General features: G+C 41.9%; 1 protein-coding gene across 2 annotated transcripts; it reads right to left on the bottom strand.

The window, feature by feature from the left end:
- Positions 1 to 158: 158 nt before the first annotated feature.
- Positions 159 to 19,456, bottom strand: ORAI2 (ORAI calcium release-activated calcium modulator 2). Of its 2 annotated transcripts, XM_087717231.1 has the most exons (4): positions 15,092 to 16,211; positions 11,552 to 11,668; positions 6,133 to 6,373; positions 159 to 2,153 (listed from the first exon to the last, which is right to left on the bottom strand). In XM_087717231.1, exons 3-4 carry the CDS (start codon positions 6,358 to 6,360, stop codon positions 1,608 to 1,610), a joined length of 774 nt encoding a protein of 257 aa, XP_087573357.1. In that variant the 5' UTR covers positions 6,361 to 6,373; positions 11,552 to 11,668; positions 15,092 to 16,211; the 3' UTR covers positions 159 to 1,607. The 2 variants fall into 2 exon arrangements, with proteins under 2 accessions (XP_087573357.1, XP_013930334.2); XM_014074859.2 differs by lacking the exons at positions 11,552 to 11,668; positions 15,092 to 16,211 and adding an exon at positions 19,287 to 19,456.
- Positions 19,457 to 22,322: the final 2,866 nt, after the last annotated feature.

Below are 22,322 nucleotides of genomic sequence, written 5' to 3' on the forward strand. Positions count from 1 at the left end.
GTTTTGAAGTATCCAAAACTGGTATTTTATGTAGCTTCACAACTAGTATGTCTTTTGCAGAAAATACATATACAATGGATATATATATATATATATATATATATATATATATATATATATATATATATATATATATATATATATATATATATATATATATATATATATATATATTAATTATACTAAAACAAATACATCTGGCAAGCAAAAGTAAGGGATGACGTATTACCTTTGAACAATTTACCAGCAGAGATTATATTTTATGATTATATTCTATTTTTCCTTTTCAAAGTATCCCTAAATTTACATAAGAAAAAACTTTGGGGAAATTTTGTCTTTGTAATTCATCATACAATTATCCTCTTATTTGCAAAATACAGTAATTTTTGAATATATATATATACTGTAAGGTGTGTGAAATAGGATATTGATGTATGTGAATATAGGGCACACGTTTTGAAAGATACCTGCTACAATCAACTCTTATTAAATTAGAATACATAAGGTAAAATTTAATTTTCCCACACTGAATAGAGCTAAATGAAATCATCCACATTTCACTAAGTTAGAATTCTGTGAACACACAGAACTGCTGTGAATCCTTTGAACAAGGATTCTTGGACTTGTAAAAAGGCCTTTTCCAAATACTATCCATATTATATCACCACTACAGTATTTCTACATCGTAAAACAACTTTGTGCATTAATCAGAATTTGTACTTTACATTCCAGCTGTCTTCTGATATTGGAGAATAGTATCAGCTTGGAGGCCTCCTGCAGCGTAACAAATTGTGTCTCCAGGGCTGTGTTGTTTTTAAATTACAACCTTATACATACAACTGTTGTGCAATCAGAGGAGATTTCTAAATTTAATGTACTGTATATTCCTCTTTTAAATCTTTCTTTTATAATTAGCATTTAAGAAGAAAAAGTACTGCTGTACTTTCCCCAAAATTCTGATTAACCAGAAACATGGGGATTTCTTGGCTAAGGGCTGTTTTTTCTTTTTCTTGCGAAAAAATACTTTATAGAAGCAATATGAAATAATAAACGAAGAAAAATAATGCAGGCAGGGTAAAAGTTCTTGGCTCAATCCGAATCTATCCTTGTCGGTAATCCAGAAATACTCCTTGGGTGTGAAATCGCAAAGCAGACACATTTCACAATTTCCATAGCATCTATTTGCATGTGACGATGTACAAACTCATTCCCAAAGCAATGCTTGTAAACCTTGCCAGTAAGAGGAGAGCAGTGGCACCCAGACTTTTCCCTTACTCCATACATTTCCTCAAAAAAATACTACAAAGAGCAGCAATTAAAATGCATCACAACCATGCAGCTAGATAGGCTGTTTTCAAGTTATGGAAGTGGAAAGAATAACAGCCCAGATGTAAGTAGCCTTCAATTTTATAAACATGGTTATGTTGGCTGCAGGATGAAGAACCGAAGGGAAGTTGATCTGGGCCTCAATGAAAAGCAGCCAAATTTTTGACATCAGAGAAAGATAGGATTCTAAACAGCCTATCATGCCTTTCTGCTGCTCTGCTGCTGCTGCTAAAAGAACCCTCAGCTGAACATGAACGTAGGAACCAAAAGGCATTTGTTTGTCACACAACTTGCAAACCCCTATCATGCCCATCTAGCTGCACTTTCAATTTGTGGAGCTCTTCAATCTCTCGGTTGTGGCGTTCTGTTTTGTGGAGGACAAGCGACCGGTAGAAATGGATCGTGAAGACAACAAAGATGATCCCCACAGGAACCATAATTATAGTAGAGATGAGGGCCGCATGCCAGCCTGTATGCTGGCTGGTCTTCTGGATAACAGTGCTATCATTTCTGAACGCAGAGTCCACTGGCAGGAATTTGATCCAGCATAGGAGGACAACCTCAGCAAGAAAGAGAAGGATGCCCAAAACAGTGGAAAAACCCCATGCCAACTCTATGTATAGATGCATACGTTCATGGGGAGACTCACTGATAGAGTTCAGGTTGTGGATGTTACTCACTGCTTCCACATTAGGCAAGATGCAAGTGCTGATAAGTAGAGCAAAGAGATGGACAGCAACTAAAATGGTGGTGCAAGCACTAAAGGCAATCAGCAGCATTGGGGGATACTGGTACTGCATCTCAAGCTGGACTTCAACCATTGCCACCTGCAAAATAACATATGAAGAGGTGACTATTTGTTTGACCTGAAAGACCAGGTTAAAGACAGATCATCATGGAGAAAATGTATCTACCTAGTTGATAAGAGTCAACACTGATCTGATGGCATAACCAATCAGTTTGATTGGATTTAGATTGGAGTTCCATTGGAGAAACCAATTAGCATGTTGCCAGGATAGAAGGGAAGATAGTCAAATGAAAAGAAGTCATCCACTTAATGCTATCTTTTTAAGCACCCATAAACCTAATAGTATTGAAATTTGTTTTAATCCATGACTCTGCTGCTAACATGGTTTTATGTTTTGGGAAGGAAGGTTCCTAAACATGGTGTGGTGTGGTAAGGAAAGGAAAAGAAAAGAATGGCAGAAGTTTTTTGCACCTAAGGGTTGCATTTTTCCCCAATCCATAAGGTAAATGACACAATGATGTCATTAAGCACATTAAATGGTGCAAAGCCACAATTTCCTTCCTTCCTTCCTTCCTTCCTTCCTTCCTTCCTTCCTTCCTTCCTTCCTTCCTTCCTTCCTTCCTTCCTTCCTTCCTTCCTTCCTTCCTTCCTTCCTTCCTTCCTTTACCACCCAGAGTCACATTTTGTGAGATGGGCAGCCATATAAATATGATAAACAATATACCTATTTTTACCCTTATTTCTTTTTCAAAATAAAGAAATTATCTTTGCTGCGAAATGTTAGTGCTGCGATACCAGACAGCTTTAGGGTTCTGAAGGCTGGGGAGTCACATAGTTTGTATGTTGCCACCTCTGATGTAACAGGAATCTTGAAAGTTTCATTTACTTTATTTATTTCATTTCATTTCATTTACTTTATTTGTATGCTGCCCTTTTCCCTGAGGGGACTCAGGGCGGCTCACAATTCAGGGGGAGGGAGGGACAAACAAGTTACAAACATGAAGACAATACATCATTAAAAAAGCACAACAGTCATACTATTCGAGTGGGGTTGGAGTCTTTAGCCCCAGGCCTGTCGGGACAGCCAGGATTTAAGGGCTACGCGGAAGGTCTGGAGAGTGGTGAGGGTACGAATCTCCACGGGGAGTTCGTTCCAGAGGGTCGGAGCAGCCACCGAGAAGGCTCTCCTCCGGGTAGTTGCCAGTCGACATTGGCCAAGTTGGCCATTTACGCCACCAAGTGCAACTTGCTGCACAACAGGAAGCAAGACAAATGAATCCAAACAACAACCTTATAGCTTCTGAGCACATGCAGTGAAAGGGAGCTCAGAATATGCCCCAAATCTAGATCTATGTGACAATTCTTAAAAGTATTTTGAAAGTATCTTCCAGCAAAGTAACTGGACATGCAAGCTTTGCACTTTTTATTGAAAAGAAAGTTGACAAACAGGATGTGAAAACAATGGAATACAGAAGTGCACTAGCATTTAAAAATGAGCATATACCGTATTTTCACGACCATAAGCCGCACTGAAAATCCTAAAATTTGATCAAAAACCGGCAGTGCGGCTTATAACCCGATGCGCTTTATGTATGGAAAAAGATCGAAAATCTCTCCCTCCCGATTTTACGCTCAAACTGGAAGCTCTCCCACACATCCCTCTGATCTCTCCCTCTCAATTTTACGCTCAAACTGGAAGCTCTCCCACACGTCCCTCTGGTCTCTCCCTCTCAATTTTACGCTCAAACTGGAAGCTCTCGCACACGTCCCTCTGGTCTCTCCCTCTCAATTTTACGCTCAAACTGGAAGCTCTCCCACACGTCCCTCTGGTCTCTCCCTCTCAATTTTACGCTCAAACTGGAAGCTCTCGCACACGTCCCTCTGGTCTCTCCCTCTCAATTTTACGCTCAAACTGGAAGCTCTCGCACACGTCCCTCTGGTCTCTCCCTCTCAATTTTACGCTCAAACTGGAAGCTCTCCCACACGTCCCTCTGGTCTCTCCCTCTCAATTTTATGCTCAAACTGGAAGCTCTCGCACACGTCCCTCTGGTCTCTCCCTCTCAATTTTACGCTCAAACTGGAAGCTCTCGCACACGTCCCTCTGGTCTCTCCCTCTCAATTTTACGCTCAAACTGGAAGCTCTCGCACACGTCCCTCTGGTCTCTCCCTCTCAATTTTACGCTCAAACTGGAAGCTCTCCCACACGTCCCTCTGGTCTCTCCCTCTCAATTTTACGCTCAAACTGGAAGCTCTCCCACATGTCCCTCTGGTCTCTCCCTCTCAATTTGCAAGCAAATGACCGCGCGCAGGCACGCACACCTCCCTCGTGTGGGAGAGCTTCCAGTTTGAGCGTAAAATTGAGAGGGAGAGACCCGAGGGACGTGTGGGAGAGCTTCCAGTTTGAGCGTAAAATTGAGAGGGAGAGACCAGAGGGACGTGTGGGAGAGCTTCTAGTTTGAGCGTAAAATCAAGAGGGAGATTCAGATTCAGTTCGTGGGAGATATTTGGTGCGCTTCTTTGAAAATCTCCCTCCCAATTCTGCCCAACGCCTCCCCGACCTTACTGGACGAACGGTGCGGGGGTGTGTGTATCATGTAGTGCGGAGTGCGAGGAGTGGCAGATGTTGCAAAAAAAACGTGCGGCTTATAACCCGGTGCGCTTTATATATGAAAAAAGTTTGAAAAATTAACGTTAACTGATACTGCGGCTTATAATCCGGTGCGGCTTTTGGTCGTGAAAATACGGTACTTATCATAATTCTGCATGCAAAGACTGGCTTTATGCTTATATTGCACTTTTAATGCTCCTCTGGATACTTTTGATTGCAGGTCAGGTTTGTTACATCCAGTGGTGGGTTCCGGATTCCGTTCCAACCAGTACGATTGGAACGGCCCCGACGTGCACCCACATGCATGCATGCAGTGCGCATGCACACACACGCAGTGCGCACATGCGTTGTAGCTGGAAACGACGCTTCCACAAGCCTCCACAATGCTCCAGCTGCTCAGCGGAGCGTTGCACAAGTGCTGTATGTGCCATGCGCGTAAACACCGACAGCTTTAAATCACGGTAAGAAGCGTGGGCGGGCGGGTGGGCCCTCCGGAGCACCATACCGGAACGGTATCAGGTGCTCTGGGCTGGCTCTGGTTACATCTGAATACAGGTAGTCCTCAACTTACAACAGTTCATTTAGTGACGATTCAAAGTTACAATGGTCCTGAAAAAAATGACTTATCCCATTTTTCACACTTACAACCCAATGATCATGTGATCAAAATTCAGATGCTTGGCAACTGACTCACATTTATGACGGGTCATGTGATCACCTTTTGCAAGCTTCTGACCAGCAAAGTCAATGAGGAAGATATATTCAGTTAACAATTATTACATTACTAACTTAACAACTGCAGCGATTCATTTAACAACTGTCTCAAGAAAGGCCGTTAAATGGGCAGAACTCACTTAACAAATATCTCACTCAGCAACAGAAACTTTGGGCTCAATTCAGGGGTGAGCTGCTGGGGTTCAGGAAAACCTCTAGCTAAGATTTTGTCCAGTTCGGAGAACCCCCAAATCCTACTCCTGGCTGGCCCCGCCCACCCCTCCCCTACCAGGAGTCCCCACGCGGCCCGTTTTGGATGCAGGTAAGTGCAAGGCGTGCGCGGAGACTCAGGGAGGGCAAAAAACAGGCCCACCAGAAGTTCAGGAAGGCTGGAAACAAATCTGTTTCTGGCCTCCAGTGGGCCTTTGGAGCCTGGGGAGGCTGTTTTCACCCTTCTGGAGGCTCGAGGAAACACTATGGAGCCCGGGGAGGGCAAAAATGCCCCCCTGCCATGGTGGAGACCGACTAGGCTTCGCCCACCATGGCCAGGCCCATCCAGCAACCGGGCAGAGAACTCCTTGCTAAAAAATTTGAAGCCCACCCCTGGCTCAATTATGGTTGTGAGTCAAGGTCTACCTGTATTAGAGAACCCAGTGAAGATTTCAAGGAACTCAGTTCAACAGTAATAGTTACAGATCTGAAAAATCGTGATAGCCCAGCAGCTATAAAAACATACCATGGCAAATCCAGAGAGGAGGGCAGAGGTCCGGCTGGAAGCTTTCAACTTGGCTCGACTCAAGTATAACTTCCTCCATGAAAGGGCCTGAACAGAGTGATGATTGGAGGTGACCAGCTCCAGATAACTACGACGGACCCAGTCCCGGTAATCCATGCCCTTGCCGGTGGGCTCAGCACAACAGGTAGAAGAAGGAGGGTCTACAGGGACATTTAACTCGGAACTCATGATGAAAGTCAAGCTACAGAAATTTTAAAAATCCAACCATTAGCTACTGTTTATAAATAAAATATAAGCTAGGGTTGATCAAACACTGTTTTAGGCAAGGAGGATTAGTGTTTCTAGAATTACTTTACATATACTAATTTGTATACCCACATATATATTCACTGATTACAAGTGATTAAATAAAAGCATTTATTTAAAGAATTCCCAATGCAACCTGCATAAATGTACTGATTAGTGCATTTTAATGCAGCACAAGCATTTCAGTCGCAGGAGGCAGAAAAAAGCGAAACTAAAAACTAAAGTAATATAGAAGGGAAATATGAAAAAGAGGTCAGTTGGCATGACAATTACAGGATTAAAATTAATACTTAAGAATGAACCTAAGGTAAAGTCAATCTGCATACCTGTTGTGGCCCAGCGGCCAGCAGAGCTGGCAGCAGACTCAGACAGTGAGGAGGTTGGGGAGGAACATGGGCCAGTCCTGGAGTCTGGGGAAGGCTCTGACGAGGGCTCTGCGTCAGAGGCAGAGAGGGGGCCAAGGCCGTCTGACAGTTATCAGCTGTCTTCAGACTCAGACATCAGTGAGGCAAACAAACAGCTGGAGCCTGTTCCCAGTGTGTGCATGCGCAGAGTTGCCAGACAAAGGAAACAGCTAAGGAACAAAGGTTGACTTGGGAGTAAGGCCACTGGTGGACGGTGAATGGCCCCTCCCATAGGGAATAAAAGAGGAGCGAAAGGGGAGGGGTGTTTGCAGGAGACAATTAGTTAATTCCTGCATTCTTGCCAAGTATTGCGGCGTCTGAAAGATATTGGCCTGGCGACTCTCCAAGCCTGATAAAAGTCGGTAATTGTGAACTAACTTGAAAGACTGTAGGAGAGGAAAGATTTTGCACTGTAAATTAAATAAAAGGGGTTTATTAGGACGAAGACTCGGCTTCGTGCTGCTGGGGAAATCTAGGTCACAACAGTACCCTGAAATGGCAAGCTTTAAAACCAAATGAAAAGGAACTGATGAAAAAGTATGATAAAAGAAGTAAGGATGAATGCACCCCTGATGAAAGAGCAGAGCTGACCTGCAGTTATCAAAACATACATGTACCATTCAAATGCTGGTAATTTGCAAAATCAACAATATTCTGAAAGAAGGTGCCTTTGATGCATGTAGGAATAGAAATTATTATTAAATAAAATTTGACTTTTTCTGAATATAGCCATTGTTCTCAAAGGCCACTTCCAGTATTGCTCTTTAACAATACTGTAGCATAGTCATTGTTTGTCATTCCTCTTTGGAATTAAAATCAGTTAAAATGATGCAACAAAAACACTGTATAAAACTACGTAGCTTACAGCTGTTTGAAGCCCTGGGAAGAAAAATGAAGCAAAAGGTGAAATTGCACAAGTTAGTTGATGAAAAGTGAAGTAATGGGAAAAGCACATAGGAATATTGTAATTAGGCTAGCTGAATAGCAACAACAGCTTGACTTACAACAGTTTGTTTAGTGACCACTGCAACGGCACTGAAAAAAGTGACTTTGACCATCTTTCACACTTATGACTGTTGCAGCATCCCCATGGTCACGTGATTTATGGATGCCTGACAACTGGCTCAGTGTCCCAAAGTCATTTGATCCCTTTTTCTGACCTTCCATCAAGCAAAGTCAATGTGGAAGCCAAATTCAGTTAACATATAATATGTGTTATTAATTTAACAACTGCAGTGATTCACTTAACAAACATGGCAAGAAAAATTGTGAAATGGGGCAAAACTCACTTAACAATTGTTTCACTTAACAAAATAAATTTTGGGCTCAATTGTGGTCATACATTGAGGACTACCAGTATTTACATATTACCACTTTTCAACAGATATGTTCTATTTTTTAAAAATGGATTATACAACAATGCCTATTACATTCAGCAATGACTGATATAGCAAAATGTACATCTTGTGCCTTGATTCCTCCCCACCAACTTTAGTTTCTTTCCCAGAAAATAGTGCTTGCTTGATTGATATATTTTTTTTTTGTGCCGTTTAATACAATACTTATTTCTTCTGTTTTCAACTTTACCATTTGGACTGTCTACCTTGTCTAAGCAAGTATAAAAGGTGATAGATTTGCAATTTCATTGCCAACTAACAATAGTATATTGAAATAAATTTAAACAATACGCTCATAATTATTGCCTTCAAATATATTTTTCACTATTATGCACAAAATATAGTTTTATGGGCCGATGAAGTAATACACAATACGTTTTGTAAAATAGTCGCGTAACTTCATATTTGTCGTAGTTGTAAAAAGTGCTTAAAAGCAAGCACTGTATATATTCCAAGTTCTTCCACCAGAATTTTCTGAAATTTGAATTTTGTATGTGCAAGAAAAACCAAATGAACAATACAAAATTGGAATTTGCGAAGAAAGAAAAGGATAAAAGATAAAACTCATAACTTCTTCAGAAACCAAAAGACATTTCCGGTTGAAAGAGAAAAAAAAGGAAGTAACAATTTAGAGCAAAACATAAATCCTGTATCTTTTATTTCAGGTAGTAATCCAGCCTGATAAATGATTATCTTCACTTAATTAATTAATCAAGTTCTCCATTAAGCTATAATATCATGTCCACCTGAACTGATCTGAGATACATATTTATTTATTTATTTTATTTTATTTAGTTTTGAAACATGTATGAAGTAACAGGTATGTATAAACATGGGCATGAACACAGGAAATGGGTACGAATAAATGGGGACAGGCATGCTGGTGCGCTTATTCACGCCCCCTTTATGGACGGACCTCTTAGGAATGTGGTGAGGTCAACAGTAGACAGCTTAAGGTTAAAGTTATAGAGGTTTGAGGATGTAACAACAGAGTCAGGTAGAGCATTCCAGGCATTGAGCACTCTGTTGCTGAAGTCGTATTTTCTGCAATCGAGTTTGGAGCAGTTTACCTTGAGTTTGTATCTATTGTTTGCCCATTTATTATTGTGGTGCCACCACAACGTTGCAGAGTTCCTAGGAGGCTTGGGAAGCCGAGATAAATAACTTATTGGCTTAATTTAGGCTTCACAGTAAATTTGTCAAAGACAGTTTTGTAATTTCTTTGAAATTACAGGATGGGATATTCCCACTAAGGGAAATTCCTACCTCCTTCCAACTCCTCCTAGGATTTCCCCCACCCGCTTGGGGCTTGCCTCCATTCCCCAGAGTTTCACCAGGGGGCAAGTTAGTGGCCATTTGTGATTTTAATTTCACCATCTCCATGAAAAGAAATCACAGCAGGGAAAGGAAGGGGTCACAACTGGTTGCTGCTCTTTGAGGTCAGGAAATGGGAAGGCTAACAAAGCAGTTAGAAGAGGGATGAAGCCAATGGCTATGAGGAAGCATCTTTGTCTTTTAAACATTTTCTGTAGATATAACACCAAAAGTATTATCAGTCAGATGGTATACAAGTTTAATAAATATTAGAGCCAAAGAAGAGTTCTGATGCAGCAGACCAAATACAGACAGTCCTCAACTTACGACCACAAATGAGCCTGACGTTTATGTTGCTAAGTGAGAGATTAGTTAAATGAGTTATGCCCTATTTTATGATTTTTCTTGCCACCTTTGTTAAGTGAATCACTGCAGTTGTTAAATTAATAACACATCTGTTAAGTCAATCTGGCTTCCCCATTGACTTTGCTTCTCAGAAGGTTGCAAAAAGTGATCATATATCCTTGGTACACTGCAAACCGTCATAAACCTGAGTCAGTTGTCAAGCATCTGAATGTACATTAGATGACCACGGGGATGCTGCAATAGTCCTACATGTGAAAAATGGTCATAACACTTTTTTCAATGCAGTTGTAACTTCGTAGGTCGCTAAGTGAACTGTTGTTAATCAAAGACTACCTGTATGCTTCTGGACAAGTATCTGACTGTCCACTGCAGCTCTCCAGATATTCCTGGGAAATCCAAAATCAATTTCTATTCCACCCGTATGTCACAACAAACAACTGGTAAGTTAAAGGTAAAGGTTCCCCTCGCACATATGTGCTAGTTGTTCCCAACTCTAGGGGGCGGTGCTTATCTCCGTTTCAAAGCCGAAGAGCCAGTGCTGTCCAAAGACATCTCTGTGGTCATGTGGCTGGCATGACTCAACACCAAAGGTGCACGGAACGCTGTTACTTTCCCACAAAAGGTGGTTCCTATTTTCCCACTTGCATTTTTATGTGCTTTTGAACTGCTAGGTTGGTAGAAACTGAGACAAGTAACGGGAGCTCATTCCGTTACGCGGCACTAGGTATTCAAACCACCGAACTGCCGACCTTTCTGATTAATAAGCTCAGCGTCTTAGACACTGATACAACTGGTACTCAGTCTTTAAACATGGATTAGATGATCTATACAGTCCCTTCCAATTCGATGCTTCTATGAAGCACTTAGCTATCATAAGTACAGGCTTATCAATCTACATCTTGTCCCACTTTAAAACTTTGAACCTAAAGTAAAAGATTCTAAGGTTTTAGTGTTTTCAAAATTTTCCCTGCAGGCAACTCTTAGATCATTTGCACTGCCATTTTAGTACATCTATAGAGGTAGTCCTCGACTTACAAACATCCATATAGTCACCCTTTGAGATTACAATGGCTAAACTGGTTTTTACACTTACAACTGTTGTAACACCCCCATGGTCACGTGATCAAATTCAGGCGCTTCACAACTAGCATGTATTTATGACAACTGCACTGTCCTAGGGTTCATGTGATTAACCTATGCAACCTTCCCAGCCAGCTTCTGACAAACAAAGTCAACGGTGGAAACCAGATTCGCTTAACAACTGTATGATTCACTTAACAACTGCAGTGATTCATTTAACAGCATGGCAAAAAAGGTCATAAAATGGGGCACAACTCACTTAACAACCAGCTTGCTTAACAGAAAATTTGGGTTCAACTGTGCTCGTAAGTCAAGACCTGTAGCTCCAATACATATTTTGAGAATGTGGAAACCAAACTTTGGTGACCAGACTTCCAAAGTAATGGGAAATTACTCTTTTCCCAAGAGTTTATGGTTAAGTGAAACATGGCTTTGGTGGTCAGATCCAGCAACAATCATGATCTAACACAGAAGCACTCCCACACACACAAAAAGTAGCGATTTTTCTGCTCAGAACTTGACAATCTCTCTTAACCTCCCTGGCTATCTTACCTTTCATCTGATTCTTTGCAGCTGTGTCTTGTTCCTTCTCAACCATACCTTTTTTTTTTTCTTTCATGGTTTCTGAGTCACATAGAGCAGCCAAACACACTCACATTTTTGCAAGCCCTACATAAACATGGATATAAACATGGCTCTGAGTGAACTTATGCACTGTTGCATAATTTCCTCTGAAAACAGAAAGTGAGGCAGGAAAGATCGATAAAAGAGAAAGAGAGACAGTTTATTAAAACCTTAGATTTCTGGGCAAAACTCTTCAGCACTGTTCTTCTTCGCCATTTTACTCCAGCTATGGAAAATCTCAAATCGCTTAGCAATACGATTCTGGAACAAAGACTATTGATCTCCATCTTGCATCCCTGTGTACTGTTGAATATTTTAAAATGTGTTGTTTGGTCCTAAATATATCAATATTTAACCTAAAGGAGTCTAAATTAGTACTGTATATACTCAAGTATAAGCCTAGTTTTTCAGCCCACTTTTTGAGCTGAAAAAAGCCGCCTCGGCTTATACTCGAGTCAGTGAAAAATTTGCCCGAAATGGAGGAGAAAAAGGGGCGGGGCCATGCCGCTGGGTGACGCTCGTGAATGGCCCAGCGCCCCTGAGTTTCCCCTCCCTCTGTGTCAGTTTGCCGCGCAGCGTGCACCGCACCATCCCCCCTCCTCACGTTCTAATGTAATGCAGGGCTATCTTACGATTCCCCTTCCTCCCCCTCCTGCTGCTCTGCAACGATGTCCCACCTCCTCCTTGTTATGGCAAGCAGCCACATAGCGATGTCCCACCTCCTCTGGTACAGTGATCCAATGATAGGAATCACTGTGCCGTGTGTCATAGGAGGCGGGACATCATCATCACAGCGGGACATCAGCATCATGAGGTGAGTGAAGTATTTCATTGAATACACCGGTATTGTGTGATAATAATTTGTTATGCAGAGCAAATTTTTACAATGGCTACTGTATATTTAATGGGCACAGGCAGGCTGTATATGTTATTCAATGGGCAATGGCATTATTGGTATCTATTTTTATTTTTGAAATTTATCGGTAGCTGCTGCATTTCCCACCCTAGGCTTATACTCGAGTCAATAACTTTTCCAGTTTTTTGTGGTAAAATTAGGTGCCTCGGCTTATATTCGGGTCGGCCTATACTCGAGTATATACGGTAATCCTCAAAGAAAACAGAGATTGTTAACATTGTTTGCTAAAAGAGGGTAGGGAAAGAAGGATGTCTGTCTGTCTCTCCCTCCCTCCCCCCCCTCTCTGAAAAACAGCATTTTAGGGGAAACAACATACAGTAAAAAGTATAGTTTTTACTTTAAAAAACTAAATTGTTCACAATACATCAATTAATTTACAAGACAGCTAGGACTTCAGTAACTGAAAGGATGTACTGCGACTGATTTTGCAGAATATAAAAAAGCATTTCCAGAGGGGATGCAAAAAAATTCTATCTGCATTTCAACTTAGAATTATGATTCTGTTTTTTCCTTACTTAAGAGGCCACTGTGCAAGAATAACCTTGTACTCCCAGGCCACTTATAGCAATAATATTTAGACATACAGTATATACCACTTCACAGTGCTTTACAGTCCTCTCTAAGTGTTTTACAGAGTCAACATAACCCTAACCCTAACCCTCAACAATCTGGGTCTTCATTTTACCCACCTCGGAAGGATGGAAGGCTGAGTCAACCATGAGCCTGGTGAGATTCCAACTGCCGAATTGCTGGCAGCCGGTAGTCAATCTTAGGCCATGCATTCATTTATTCAACTAAAGAAAATTTAAAATATTTCACCCAAATAAACCAACTGGTTGGATCCATTTACAGGTGAAACTCAAAAAATTAGAATATCGTGCAAAAGTTCATTTATTTCAGTAATGCAACTTAAAAGGTTAAACTAATATATGATAGACTCATTACATGCAAAGCAAGATCAGTTCAAGCCATGATTTGTCATAATTGTGATGATTATGGCTTACAGCTCATGAAAACCCCAAATCCACAATCTCAGAAAATTAGAATATTGTGAAAAAGGGCAATATTCTAGGCTCAAAGTGTCCCACTAATCAGCTAATTAAGCCATAACACCTGCAAAGGGTTCCTGAGCCTTTAAATGGTCTCTCAGTCTGGTTCAGTAGGAATCACAATCATGGAAAAGACTGCTGACCTGACAGTTGTGCAGAAAACCATCATTGACACCCTCCATAAGGAGGGAAAGCCTCCAAAGGTAATTGCAAAAGAAGTTGGATGTTCCCAAAGTGCTGTATCAAAGCACATTAATAGAAAGTCAGCGCACCACACACAGACGCATCCTGGACATGGGCTTCAAATGTTGTATTCTTCTTGTCAAGCTGCTCCTGAACAACAAACAACATCAGAAGCTTCTTACCTGGGCTAAAGAAAAACAGATCTGGTCTGTTGCTCGGTGGTCCAAAGTCCTCTTTTCTGATGAGAGCAACTTTTGCATCTCATTTGGAAACCAGGGACCCAGAGTATGGAGGAAGAATGGAGAGGCACACACTGAAAGATGCTTGAAGTCCAGTGTGAAGTTTCCACAGTATGTGTTGATTTGGGGAGCCATGTCATCTGCTGGTGTTGGTCCACTATGCTTCATTAAGTCCAGGGTCAACCCAGCCATCTACCAGATTTTGGAGCCCTTCATGCTTCTTTTCACAGACGAGCTTTATGGGGATGCTGACTTCATTTTCCAGCAGGACTTGGCACCTGCCTACACTGCCAAAAGCACCAAAACTTGGTTCAATGACCATGGGATTACTGTGCTTGATTGGCCAGCAAACCCGCCTGACCTGAACCCCATAGAGAATCTATGGGGCATTGCCAAGAGAAAGATGAGAGACACTAGACCGAACAATGCAGAAGAGCTGAAGGCCGCTATTGAAGCATCCTGGTCTTCCATAACACCTCAGCAGTGCCACAGGCTGATAGCTTCCATACCATGCTGCATTGAGGCAGTAATTGCTGCAAAAGGGGCCCAAACCAAGTACTGAGTACATATGCAGGCTTATACTTTTCAGAGGTTCGATATTGTTCTATGTACAATCCTTGTTTTATTGATTGCATGTAATATTCTAATTTTCTGAGATTGTGGATTTGGGGTTTTCATGAGCTGTAAGCCATAATCACCACAATTATGACAAATCACGGCTTGAACTATCTTGCTTTGCATGCAATGAGTCTATCTCATATTAGTTTCACCTTTTAAGTTGCATTACTGAAATAAATGAACTTTTGCATGATATTCTAATTTTTCGAGTTTCACCTGTATACTGTCAGAAATCAATCAAATGGGATGTTGGCAATTTTTGTCTTAGGAAATTTCCATTGATTCCAGTGAGTGTACTTGGCGTTTGGCCACATCTGGAACCAATGGAGAATAAAGACAATAATGTCAAACGCTAATATAAAACAGATCCTTGAAGCACCCAAAAAGCTGACTCAGAGCCAGCCTCATCGTAAGCCACGAGGCTCACTGCAAGCTACTTTTTGCTAGCTGATTTGGAGCTTACCTGCTATACTTCCCATGCCACTGTTCTGAGTGTGTATCACACCACTGAAACAACGTGACTGATGTGCCACAATCTTCTGGCAATTTGCAAGGCTGCAAGCAGTTTCTAGGTCACTTATATACTCTGCTGACTATGGTTCTGCATCTTGCTGCTGTGTCACTTTCTCTTCTCATTTTAAACAAAGAGAAATGGAAATCAGCCATAAGGACCGCCTACATTTTACAGCCACGCTCAGAAAGAATACACAACTAAATCTATTAAAGGGCGGGTGTTTGCTTTTTCCCAATATATGGCTTAGCATATAGGAAAAGCCTGGGTTGCTTAGTTGAAGATTCAAAGAATTGAGCTACTGTAATCTGGAAAATTCAATAGCTCCCTGTTAGAATACAACCAGCAGCTGCCAACATCTAAATCAGAAGCTGACGAACCAGATAGGAAAAAAAATGATGTGATGTGGAAGAAAAGAGTTTAATAAACTGGGAGCCACAAGAGAAATGGACTTGATCGTAATTGCCCCCTGCCTTTCCTCATCTCTAATACTTCCAGTCCTCGACTTCTGACCATTTGTCTAATGACAGTTCGAATAAATAATAGCCTTGGATTTCAGAGTTTGTAAAGCACTTCCAACTGTCACAAAACACTGCACTACACCTCCCCACCCCGCAGTCATGTGATTGTAATTCGGATGCTTGATAATTGGCTCGCATTTACCAGCTGTGGCCTAGTCATGTAATTGCGAATTGTAATTATTTTTGTCGGTTTCTTGTTAAAAAGCCACTGGATTTGTACTTACAACTGTATGAATTGATTTACGACTGCAAGGTGACTTGAATTACGACTGTAGTAAAAAATGGTTCTAAAATCAGGTTGGTTCCATGGTGACTCAACTTATCATGCAATGACCTATGACAGAAATGCCAGCCCCTTTTGTGGTTGTAAGTCATGGAGAATCTGTAGTAGTATCAATTATAATGTAAGTGACACTATAGTAGTATCAATTAAAATGCTGCACAACAGCCAGGCTCGTATGGCAGCCACTGAATATCTGGTTGAATCTCACTTATTTAAAACATCATACAAGTATGACAGTGCTCCAGATTCTGCAATTTAACAATATATGAAATGAGATGTCAAGGGGACAAAGCTAGTCCTTTTTTAGCAGCCACAATTGAGACTGGTCTTGGCACCATGTTTCTGTAATTTTTTGCCCAACTGTGGGGCAGCAGTAGCCTTTGAAATACTGCTGGCTTGTTTTTTTCCAGAGAAACAAACAGAACAACAGAGTAAGAGTTGGAAGGGATCTTGGAGGTCTTCTACTTCAACCCTCCCCACCTCCTCAAGCAGGAAACCTTATACCAGGGGTGTCAAACACAAGGCTTGGAGGCCAGATCTGGCCCACAGGGTACTTAGATCTTTCCAAGTAGAAATTTTAAACCTTTGGGGGAGAGAGAAAGAAAAGAGATTGAGAAGCCAATCATTTCTCCCTAACTGTAAAATGACTTGCAATAACAGCTTAATGAGATCTTGAGAATGTAGCGGTTGAGATAGGTCTCTGGCTTCATGAGTTTTGACTGCGAGAGACCAGGGGTGGGCTGCTACGGGTTCGCCCGGGTTTGGGAGAACCCCCTAGCTAACATTATGGCCAGTTTGAAGAACCTCTAAATCCTACCCCTGGCTGGCCCCGCCCACCCCTCCCCTCCCCAGAGTCTCAACACGGCCTGTTTTTGGATGCAAGGTAAGTGCAGGGCCCGCGCGGAGGCTTGGGGAGGGGGGAAAATGGGCCTTTGGAGCCTGGGGGTAGGCAGTTTTCGCCCTCCCAGAGGCTCAAGGAAAGCCTCTGGAGCCTGGGGAAGGCAAAAACGCACCTCCCCCACTGTGGTGCAGGAGGCCATGGCCACACCCACTTAGCAACGGGACAGACAACCCATTGCTGAAATTTTTGAAGCCCACCCCTGGGGGAGACCATTTGGTTTTGCCACAAGTCATGCCAACCAGGCTCTCTAGAGACGGGGAAACATTTTGAGAACACCAGAGCACTTGAAGCTGGGTATGGTTGTAGTTGGTTTCTCTGCTTTAAAGCCAGAAGGGAAACAATGGTGTAAAGGTTCATGAGCAACAAACAACGAAGAATGGAAGAAAATATCTTCATTACCCAACCTTTCCCAGTTGGGGAATTCTGGGAATTGGGAGTCCACATATCTCAACGCTGTCAAGCTTGAGAAACAGATGATGCTGTGCTTTTATTTCTTCAAAGTAAATTTTCTTCAACACCCTCCCAATTTGCACAATTATTGAAAAGAGGGAAGGGGGAGACTAAAATATGGCATTTCTCCAAGGATACTCAATGGGTTTCTTATCTGACAGCATTTACTATCACGCTAGAAAGCTTTTCCCCTCCCTGTCTTCACACTCACACTTGCCATCAGAGACCAATTCCCTTTTTATTTCGGAGCAAATGTTGAGGACTATTTATTTCATTTCTCTAGCTATCCTACTCAACCAAGTGATTCTGGGAGGCTTACAATTCTAAAATTCTAAAACAATGACATAAAAAACATTAAAACAATAAAAATATCCACAAAATGAATAAGCAGCAGCTGTGAACTAATAGTAAAGTCAAATAACAGGGCCCTTTCTGAGCCCCAGGCCCTGGCACATTTTTAAAACTTTGGGAAAAGCCAACAGTACTGGAACCATTTTAATCCCCAAATGGAGAATATTCCACTAGGCAGCGGCTGCAGCAGAAAAAGCCCATTTTCTAGTTCCCAAGAGTCAACATTCTCTGGCAGCCAATCTGTTGGACTGGATTGAACAGGTAAAATTCTTGGGGAAAAAATAGCCCTTCAAGTACCCCGTCAATGTTGGTCGCAGATTCCTACCTCCAACATGTCATATTCTAATATCTTCATAGGATGCTTCACATATGCAGGATTATTTTTGTTTTGACACAGTACATTTATTTAAATGAGGTAATAACTGGCCATTAGCTGACCAAGAAGAGAATTCTGCATCCTTTTGCCACCATCATGTACCCACCACTGAAAATTTGTAACTCCACATCCCTCCCTGCAAAGAAATTTGTTTGTTCCAGTATCTCACCCCTGAGAATACTGTGGGCAATCCAGAAAAGAAACCGACGCATCATTAACCACATCAACCCAGAGTTGTTATTCAAGGCACAAATGTGTCCTGCTTTGGACACATTATGTGAAGCGCCAGTTCTCTGGAAAAGGCTCCGAGGCTGAGAAAGGTGGAAGGAAAGAGAATAAGACAACGACCAGCAGCAATGTGGATGGTCTCAATTACAATGGTGATGAGTGCACCATTGGGAGACTTAAAAGAGCAGGTTAGGGAAGACTGCCATGGAGAAAATCTATCTATGCGGTCGCCAGGAGTCACCATGGACGATGGCACCTCATCAATCAATCTGAAACGGAGCACTGTTTTTCTTGCTAGAAATACACCCATCAATACGCTGCCCACATATAATTATGGAAATTACTCCGCTACACAGATGCAAATAATCAAGTGACAAATAGATTCTTGTGTTTCCACCTTTCCCTGGTGGAGTTATTGTGATTAATATTACCTGCTTTTAGCTATCTTTCCCTGTGTTGTAAATTCTTGCGTTGGACTCCTTATCCTGTCAATATCAGAGCACTTCTGGGTGGGGCATCTTGCCGTGTGGGCAAACGTTCTCACAACATGTTGATTTCATGCAGAGAATATGATGTGACTTACAACTTAATGATCAGGCATGCTAAGTCTACAGTGACTTGCCTAGGAATAAATCTCAGAAGGCTATTTTCTCACTTTTATTCCATCCAAAAGCTAGCAAACAAGAAAACAAAATGAGAAGGGGGGGAGAGAATATTTAATGCAATGCTTGCAAGCACATGTTGAAGTTGAATTGGAAGACTAATAACATACTGAGCAAATGGTATAGAAAAAATATGCAGACACACGTATACATACACACCCCCTGCCAGGAAATATATATATTTTTCCATTAAAATTACAGCACCTTTCCCCAATCTGGATTGGATAACTACTCCATCCTCCCTCAGCAGCTAATATCACCCAATATATTTTATCAGAAACCCTTTGGGGGGGAGCCTGATCCAGCTAAAACAAGATTTTTAGAGATTTCAGCAGAGAATATCTGAGTATCTCATCTTGAGTATTAAACACTTACCTATTGAAATCCATAATTCTCAAACGGAGCTCACATCTGCATTGTGTTGGGCTGATCTTCTGAGACCTTCCAGGCACACATGCGTGAACACCCTATACCACGCAGAGAGGGGCTTCTAGCTTTTAAAAGGTACTTCTCACTCCAGATACTTCCTGCCACTGGGAGCTGCTTCTTTGTTTCAAGTCCATTTTTGATGCTGACACTCAGCTGGTTCCTATTACAAACGCTGAATGCTCTTAGCATTCCCCAATCAATATTGCTTCCTCATTGCCTATTTCAGATAGTAAGCTCTTAGCACATACGGACCGCTCCTTTTCGCCTATAAAACTTTATAAAGCAGTACGGTACATTGCTGGCCCTTAGAAATGACAGAAAAAGATGTTGAGATGTATAGGTATATAGCAGTGATGGTTAACCTTTTCGATGCGGAGTGCCCAAAGTGTGCGCACAAATGCACGCACCCATGCCCCAATCCCCAAAATGCAATGCGAGCACTCCCCACGCTTGCTCTTTGACTCTCCGCGCATGGTCCTCGTCATGCCCCATTTTGGCTTCCAAGTTGGTGCAGGAGAATTTCCAACCCCAAAACGGGTGTCGCACGAGCCCTCCACATGCCCTGTTTTGGCTTCCAGGTTGGTGAGGGCAGCAGAAATGGAGGAGAAAGGTAGGGCATGCTGGGGGTTGGGGGAAAACCTGCGGGGGGACCCAAAAACCATCTGGCCAGGGGGAGGCACGCGTGCATGCGCCATAGAGCTGGGCTGGTGTTCCAGCAGAGAGGGCTCTGCATGTCACCTGTGCCACATGGGTTTGCCATCACAAGTATATAGCAATGTGGTTTTAGAGATTAGATAAACCCAAACTATAAGTTACAATCTTATGGTAAACTCCAAGGTGGAAGTAAATGGCTGTGTGTTGGCAATAAGCCAGAGCTCTGTCAAATTCAATCCCATTTTTTCCCAAAGGGTTAAACAGAATTTGACCCGAGTCTTTCAAAACTCACAATTAAGATAAGTGATACTGGATTGCTGCCACAAAATACACAAACTGTTCCTTTACTCCTGTAAACATACAGTATATATTTAAGATTTTGGGGAGTAGAATGGTTTTTATAGAATTATGGGACATAACGGTTGAAAGGGACATTAGTGATCATCTAGTCCAACCCCCTGTCTAATCCAGGAATCCACCACAACACTATAGAATAACTTCTCCCCCCCACCCCATCTTTTAAAGAGCTACAGCTTCATTTGCCCATTACATTAAGCTTGGTTAGTGTTCACTTTTGTTAAGTTCCCAGGACTTTAATATCTTCTGTAAATCCAGTCTAGTTAATTTTGTCTTTCGCAAACCCAGAAAATGAATTCAAAAGCAGCTTAAGAATACTGTGGAAATGCCTTTACTTATTAACAAATTGCGGAGGCAATGACTTGAAAAGTATTCCCAGCAAGTGAAGTAGGCGGTTATGATATCTACCGGTATGTAGATTCTTGCAGGCAAGGCAGTTTATAAAAATAATAATAATTTTACGGTAGTTTATTATCAATTATTATTTGTTGCATTACAGTAGAAATAACGTTACTCGCAGGCCGACCTCTACATACAACCTTAAAGTTCAGATTTTATGACTCCGTTTGCAGAACACGGTTCCTAGTTTAACCACTTTCCACACAATACACTGAACACAAGCGGGTTCTGGATTCGCGGCACCCACTAAGCCACGAAACACAGAAGCAGGCTTCATGCTAATCTAAGTTCAGCGTATTTTGCCGCCTCCCGGAGTCTTTACTTCGGCTGAATAAACGTGTCCAGCGAACAGGAGGACCTCGGTGCAAAGAGGAGGAAGCTCTTCTGGACCCACCCACGCCTTGCCAAAGCCGCCACTTTTTTTGCGTCGTGGCGGACAGAGCCTCCCGCCAGCTCTTACCTACCTCTTTGTGCATCTATGAATATGCGAATATGCAAAGTAGGCACCCACCTCCACCCTCCACCCCCCCCCGCGCGCCGACTTACCCCATGGACGACGGGACGACGGGCGGCAGAGGCAGCTGCAGGAACGCCAGTGCCGTCGCCTGCGGTGCTGCCAAGGCAACGCCAAGGCCTTGTCACGTGACCTCGCGATAGTAGCAGGCATGTGACGGAGGGAATAGCTCACTTTTCCTTCTCCCGCTTAAGAATGTTCATATATATATGGGGAAAAGAACCGACTCGAAACGAACATTTCCCATTATATCTATCTCTGTGTGTTTGTGTACACATACATACACACGTACTACATATATATCACGTACTAGATACACACACACATATATATACATACATCATACATCATTTATACACACACACGTTTTCATAGATTTTCACAGGTGTAGGTATGGTGGTCGTCTTGTATTCGGGTCTTTTCCCGTTTAAGATTGAGATTGTCTTGGCAACGTTTCGGCGAGTTCTCACTCACCATGTTCAGGCTGGGTTTGGGGCTTAAAGTGTGGTGGGAGCTGCCATCTTTCTATAAAAAAAGGTAGATAAGATGTTTGCATTGAACAGCTTGAATGTCCATAGTTCTTGGCTCATTTCATCATTATCTTCCACTTCAATTTCATGATCATCATCTGTACCAACTTCTGTCTTATGCTGTTCAATTCAAACATCTTATCTACCATTTTATAGAAAGAAGGCAGCTCCAACCACGCTTTAAGCCCAAAACCCAGTCTGAAGATGGCGAGTGAGACCTCCACGAAACATTGCCAAAATAATCTCAATCTTACACTGGAAAAGACCCGAATACAATACAAGCCTTATATTAATCCGAGCATGTGGAAAACGCATTTGAATTTGGAATTTTAAAAATGGACTCTGACCTAAAATTAGTCCTGAAGCAATAACATTCCCTCTCCTCAAACCAATCAGTCAATATTTATTTAATCCAATTTTAACAACACTTAAGTGTTATTTTTCTAGAGCTTGGCACAACTATTCTAAAATTGGCATGAATTGGTCCCCAAAGACCTCTGTTCCCAAGTAATACCATTTATTTTACTT

The sequence above is a fragment of the Thamnophis sirtalis genome, unplaced genomic scaffold (genome assembly GCF_051295495.1).
Source record: "Thamnophis sirtalis isolate CommonGarterSnake01/CBP01778 unplaced genomic scaffold, rThaSir2_p1.2 scaffold_6, whole genome shotgun sequence".
Lineage (NCBI taxonomy): Eukaryota > Metazoa > Chordata > Lepidosauria > Squamata > Natricidae > Thamnophis > Thamnophis sirtalis.